This window comes from Bidens hawaiensis, unplaced genomic scaffold, assembly GCF_021521415.1.
Source record: "Bidens hawaiensis isolate Kalapana, Puna unplaced genomic scaffold, B.hawaiensis_p1.1 tig00052429_1, whole genome shotgun sequence".
Lineage (NCBI taxonomy): Eukaryota > Viridiplantae > Streptophyta > Magnoliopsida > Asterales > Asteraceae > Bidens > Bidens hawaiensis.
This window is the reverse complement of record NW_027499427.1, coordinates 100,045-106,776: the sequence shown is the minus strand read 5'-3', so window position 1 is coordinate 106,776 and position 6,732 is coordinate 100,045. Positions and strand designations below refer to the sequence as shown.

Here is a 6,732-nt window from a genome sequence, read left to right as displayed (position 1 = left end):
GAAATGGCCCAACTGATCTGTGGAGGTTGTCGCACATTGCTAATGTATGCACGTGGTGCTACAAGTGTTAGATGCTCATGTTGCCATATTGTAAATCTTGCACCAGGTATACTTACATGAATTATGTTTCATTATGAGATTATTTATAAGGATCTTCAAGTGTGTTTATAGAACTTGGGAACCGTATGAATAGATTAACTGTGGGGCCGTGAGGTTTCCCTAGGTTTGTAAACGAATCGAACGGAGCATGTTTGTGTTCAATCACTTAACTTTAACTAAAATTGAACACGGACAGTTATTTGAAATGGCCTTTCTTGTTTGTGTTCGTTCGTTAAGAAAATGAACGTGCTCGTTTATGTTTGTTCGTTAATAGTATAATTTAAAGGTTCATGAATGTAAACGGAAGAACACAACTGAGTTAAAAGTAATGTGAAGAACAATATGTTGGGCCAAAGTTATAAAAACTATACTAAGTTGTAACATGCCAAAATTTTAAATGAATATTTTAGTGAACATAAACGAAGTAACAAACACACGTAAACTAATTAACATTAAACAAATTTAAATGAGCAAAAACGAACGAGACATGTTCATGTACGTTTGTTTAACTAAATGATCAAAAATATTTGTTCGTTTATTAAATATACCAAGTTGTTAATGTGCTGAAGTAATTAGATATGAATTATATGTAATAATCCAGCTGGAAGCCTGGAACATTAACTTATTTAGGACTCTTAATTGATTTTCCACAGATTTATTATTTTAGTAAGTTTAATTGTTTTCTAATTGTTTTTGTTTTTCGTTTATTAAAAGTTTTAAACCAGCTGGCTCAAGTGAGTTGTGCAAATTGCCGAACAATGCTGATGTATCCATTTGGTGCTCCATCTGTTAAATGTTCAGTCTGTCACTACATTACAAATGTCAATGTGAGTACAAACATAACCCATATTTCTGTATTTTCTCTTCTTTTTTGTTTTGTTTTTCTATTGTCATACTTAATAGTTTACTTATTTATAGACATGTAAATGAATCGAATGTTCAGTGACTGTTCGTGAACCATTTGACAGGAAATTCGTTTATTTAATTAACAAACTAACACGGACAAATTTTTTTGTTCATTTAGTTAAACAAAGTCGAACGAACAAACACACGTTGCAGTTGTTTATTTAAATTGGTTTATGCTCGTTTGTTTAAGTTCATTTATTTTTGTTTGTTTAAGTTCGTTAATATTATTCATTTGAATTTTTGGGTCCACTATATAATAACATTTTAAGTGAAACACTTTTTTAACTAGGTTTTAGCTCAGTTATGTTCATTTTATTAACTAGCCCTGCTTGCGGTGCGCACATATGATGTATATATGTGTGAACCCTCGGGTGGGCAAAAGTGAAATTGCACTAATTTTGACGTTATTTTACTAATCTCGTGAAAATAACGTTAAAAGTGACGGACGGTTAATCAGGCATCATGTAGTGGCGTTGATAGCTGAAAGATAAGGGTACATGCACCGATCAGCCGGTGTCCCGATGATTGAGTGCTATGTGCCTTATGTCCAAGGCTTGATGCAAAACTACTATCGAGCCGGGGGTCTCACCGGAAGCAGCCTCTCTATCCCTATGGGGTAGAGGTAAGGCTGCCTACATCTTACCCTCCTCAGACCTACCATAGCTTTGCTATTGGTGGGATATACTGAGTACGATGATGATGATGATGATGATGTTCATTTTCTTAACGAATGAAAACGAGCTAGAAAACGCGTTCGTTTAATTGTTCGGTTTAAGTTAAACAAATGAACATGAACATGCCCCATTTGTGTTCGTTTGGTTCATTTACAAGTCTACAGTTACTTATCTGGAGTTGGAGAAGAAAACTTATTGTAATGAACAATTGCATGGTTTGACTTTTTAGTTAATATTTGACTAATTGCCATAATTGTGAATTATATATATACTTTTGATTCAGACGAGCAACGGAAGGGTTCCCGCTCCGGTCTCAATGCCATCTTCTTCGACAGTTAGTTTCTTTCTTTTGAGCTTTTTTTTTTCTTCCAAGGATTTATAAATAGGGTTGTCTGTGAACAACTAATATACTTGATAAAATGCAAAAAGAAAATAAAAATTATTTATTTAAATAGAAACAGCAGAAAAACTATGAAATGCAAGCAGAGTGTAATTCATGCTATACATCATTTCAGCCAACATATTCTTTTCTGAAGGCAAAAGTGTTTTATCTTCTTTTGTGTCTTTATAAGCATGTATAGTGAGCTATAAGTTTGGTAAAACAGTCTGGCCGAATTGGGTTTGGGCCAAAAAGGGTGGTTTTAAAAAGTATCGCTTTGGTTTAGGTCAAAATTAGGTTTAAAAACCGAATGTTCAGTGAATAGTCTGTGAACCGTTTGGTGGGACGTTCATTTATTTAATGAACGGATGAACATGGTCAAGGTATTTTGTTCATTTAGTTGAATGAATGAAGTGAACATGTGGTGTTTATTTATGTTCGTTCGTTTACGTTTGTTAAAGTTTGTCAGTTTAACTTCGTTAATATATTCATTTAAAATTTTTGGGATCGTGGCAATTTAGTCTTGTTCTAAAACCTTTTAGGCCAAGCACATTGTTTTTCACATTACTTTTAACTAGTTTTAGCTTAGTTATCTTCGTTCATCCATGTTCGTTCATTTACGTTTATGAAGCGTTTGTTTATACAGGTAACGAACTAGCATAAACGCACATGAACACGTTCATTTTATTAATGGACGAAATGAACTAGGAAACCCATTCATGCTTGGTCCTTTGTTTGGTTAAAGTTAACCGAACGGACACTCTTCGCTTGGTTTGTTTACAAGCCTAGTGAAAATGGGAACCAAAATGGGTTCGCCTTAAAACGGGTACTTTCAGGGAAAAAAAATATTTCAAAATGGGTTCATCAGCTATATTTTCTCTTAAAAAGTATCAATCTTGTTCGGGTCAAATGGGTTTTGACCAAAATGGGTTCGTCTTGTAATAGGTCTTTTTAGAAAATATATATCAAAACATATTCACCTGCTTTTGAAACAATTTGCTACATATTCTTTTACAGGAAATGCCTTCTTCGCATACTCAAACTGTTGTCGTTGAAAATCCCATGTCGGTTGACGAGAACGGGAAACTGGTATTTTCTTTCCCCTTATCTCTTTTCTTTATTATTTTCTATCAAGTTTTACATTTCTTTAATTTGAGACATTTTTATGATGATATAGGTAAGCAATGTTGTTGTCGGGGTTACAACGGACAAGAAACCAACTTGAAACGATTGGAACAACGGGTTGGTCTCGTATTGATTATTTGTTGAATGAATGAATATTGGTCCTTAGTAGTTGGATTTGTATACTATTAGAACCAAAAAAGAAAAAAAGAGGGTCCATCCATATTATGCTATTGTAATTGAGATTGTATGAGAAATATTGATGGCTTGATGTGTTAATTTGTGATGGGATATGATTAATAGAATTTGTTTTGCATGATTTCAACACCATCATGATCATAGATGTATTTTAAGTATTGATGTTTAAAACATCAATTGGATTTGATTGAAGGGTTTGTGCTCCATGATGTTCTAGCTAGAAATAGGATATCGATCCATGATGACCTGATTAAAACAAAATATTTAATGAGTTACCTAATTAGGATACTTCTAAAAGTTGGTTGCTATTTTGTGAGATAATCTCTTTTCTTTATGTTTAATTTGATTGAGTATTAGGCATGCCTGCTGTAGGCATAAACAACCTTCACGGCTGGCTTAGTTTGGCGTGGTGAACCGTTTGGCCCATTTATTTGATTGTTCACTTTTTTTTTTTAATTTCTAATAGTAAGACAAACCATGTGCAGCTTGCTAATAGAAGTGGTCTTAGAAACATGTGAGGGCATCGGCCTTCCAATTTAATATATATATTTAATACACACACACATACTAGTAGAAAACCTGTGCGATGCAGCGGTGTCGACAATTTTTTAATGTAGCACAAGTTTTATGTTAGTTTATCAATCCTCTCATGGTGTAATAAATCATACATCTTTTGGTTTTCTGTTTTGTAGCTTCGTTGTGGGAATAAAAATACCGATTCCTTAACAAAAACTAAACAGTACCATAAACTGAACCAATTTCAGCCCAAAACCAATTTGCGCACCTCTATGCTAGATATTAATTGGCAAATGACTAGTCTACCTCTTTATATATCATACCCTGGTATAGGGGACGATTGTGTCTGTGTAAAAATGTACTCGGTTATTAGTGTAACATTTTAATATTGATCCCCACGACAGTATGTGATGCAATATGTATGCTATTTCCATAAACCAAAAAGTTGACCACTGAAATAAAAAAAAGGCAGCCTAATTAACAAACTATGTAAACAAATCAGTTTCTACTAAAAAAAACATAATCTTTTTATTAACAAATATCCGAATAAATATACAAATTCGTGTCATTGAAATACACTCAATTCACATAAAACAAATATCTAAATCTTGTCGATCAATTACCCTAATGTTAGCCTTTTAACCTCAACTACCAAGGGTTCACCGTCAATGTAATAGCCCCAACGCTTTATCGGTTCCTCATCCACTATTTTAGCAATGGTTTCGGCTTATTGAATATGTATATCTTTGTCTAAGCAAATAAAATTCAATGGCCATTCTCAAAATACACGAGTTAAAAATAATGGAAAGATCAGTTAATTAAATTATATAACATTTGAATTGTTCATATTAAGTACATACTTAATGTAGAATTGCAATTTCGGACGCGCTTTGTAAAAGAAAGGTTCTTAATGAAACTAATTGGTGTCCGCTTTGTGAAGGAGAAAGGGAACCGGCTAAACACATTCTTCTATCTTGTTATGTGGCGGCAATTTAGTAGTAGTTCGTGTGGAATCCCTCCGATTTATGCGTTCGAAATTCGTGATCTTCTAAAAATACATCTCCTTGGTAACTATGGGAAAAATAAAAGAAAAGCAATACATTCGGTGATCCTCACGGATTGTTGGTGTGTTTGGAAGGCTCGAAATGAGGCCCTCTTCAATAGCAAAAGGGTTTTGGGGGGTAGACAGAGACTAATAGAAGACATAAAAAGATTTAGTTTTCTTTGGATGAAGAACAAGGGAAAACTAGTGGGGGTAGATTGAGAAACTTGGTGTTCATTTTCTTTATGTTTATAATCTTATACTCGGGTGTATTGTTTGCGGGTGTTTTGGTGTTTGGTTGGCTAGTTTCTTATATAGATTCGATTACATGAGTAATTCGATCACATTTAGGTCATCCGAATACACTATGAAACTCATATACAATAGGTACATTCGATTGCATGGGGTATGTTCGATTACATGTCCTACTCGCATACAAATAATGAATCCGAATACATGGGAAATATTTGAATAGAATGAGGTGTTCGCATACATTCATAACATCGAATACAATGTATGTATTCACTTACATACATAAACTCGAATACCTTATGATGCACAAGCAACCCCTCCATTCGAATACATAGACATATTCACATAACATGTCCTTATTCGAACGTATTGTATAACCCGTGTCCTATATATATATACATATATATATATACATATGAAAGTATACATTGAAAGACTCAAAAGCAATTAAGGAAGGAAAGAAAAGGGTTCACAAGCATGTTATAATCAATAACGTCAAGTCAATTGAATACCTTAAGGATAAAATATTCTAAGTAACATGTAACCTAATATAAAACCATGCTTATGAATACAAAAGAAAGAAAACAATATTAAAGTAATTGAATACCCAGTATTTGAATACAATAGTGATTGAGGATGGAATTATATTCTAAGAAGATTGTATTCTAATATAAGGCCATACCTTATAAGGCCATTAGAATAGACCAGACTTAGCCATTTTGGTTGAAACATGGATATTATGATTAGGACAAGTATTGATACACGTGATTAATATACAGTTAGTAGAGCTCAGTTAAAGAAAGGAATAACAGTGAACAGGGAGCGTAACAAAATCCAGGTGAGTTTCTAGCCCCATTCCTTGTTATGTTTTCGGGGCTGTGTGCATACTCGATGTGAATGTTAATACACTTACCTTAAATGGTAAGTGCATGTCTTAATGACGAATGTGATAGTTATGTTATATTACGAATGAATGCTTGACGTTGCGTGAACGATCTTTGGATATTGCACGTACCGTCAAGGAGTATGGTTGTAGAAGTGTTCCTTAAATGGATATTAAATGATAAAGTTTATGCTCCTTACATGGATATTAAATAATAACTTATATACAGTGTTCATTCTATGGATAATATATAGAGTTCCTTCTATGGATAATGTATAGTGTTCCTTCTATGGATAACATAGTGCTCCTTCTATGGATAATGTAGTGTTCCTTCTATGGATAGTATAGTGTTCCTTATATGGATAATATATAGAGTGTTCCTTCTATGGAAAGTATATAGAGTGTTCCTTCTATGGAAAGTATATAGAGTGTTCCTTCTATGGAGAATATATATAGTATGGGTAATAGTAATAGTTTCTTTTAATAGATATTACGTGACGTTCCTCTTATGGTTATTTACACAAGATTAAGGCATTAATACGCGTCTTCGGACACGTGAAGGAATGTATGCGAATGTAATGTATGTTGCCTAATTAACTAGAACTCACTCAGCATAGCTGACTTTTAGTATGCACGCAGGTGAGTAGAATGAAACGGCTGG

General features: G+C 33.6%; 1 protein-coding gene across 1 annotated transcript; it reads left to right on the top strand.

Moving 5' to 3' along the window:
- The first annotated feature begins 6 nt into the window (after nucleotides 1-6).
- Nucleotides 7-3,499, top strand: LOC143599614 (protein LSD1-like). Its single transcript, XM_077077526.1, has 5 exons — nucleotides 7-106; nucleotides 814-926; nucleotides 1,963-2,013; nucleotides 3,076-3,147; nucleotides 3,236-3,499. The coding sequence occupies exons 1-5, from the start codon at nucleotides 43-45 to the stop codon at nucleotides 3,281-3,283; spliced, it is 348 nt and encodes a 115-aa protein (XP_076933641.1). The 5' UTR covers nucleotides 7-42; the 3' UTR covers nucleotides 3,284-3,499.
- The last annotated feature ends 3,233 nt before the right edge of the window (nucleotides 3,500-6,732 follow it).

Excerpts from the sequence above, each read along its gene's own strand:
- LOC143599614 (XM_077077526.1), top strand. The coding sequence starts at position 43 with ATGTATGCACGTGGTGCTACAAGTGTTAGATGCTCATGTTGCCATATT. Across the intron at positions 927-1,962 it reads ACTACATTACAAATGTCAAT|ACGAGCAACGGAAGGGTTCC; the intron begins GTGAGTACAAAC and ends CTTTTGATTCAG. Across the intron at positions 2,014-3,075 it reads CAATGCCATCTTCTTCGACA|GAAATGCCTTCTTCGCATAC; the intron begins GTTAGTTTCTTT and ends ATTCTTTTACAG.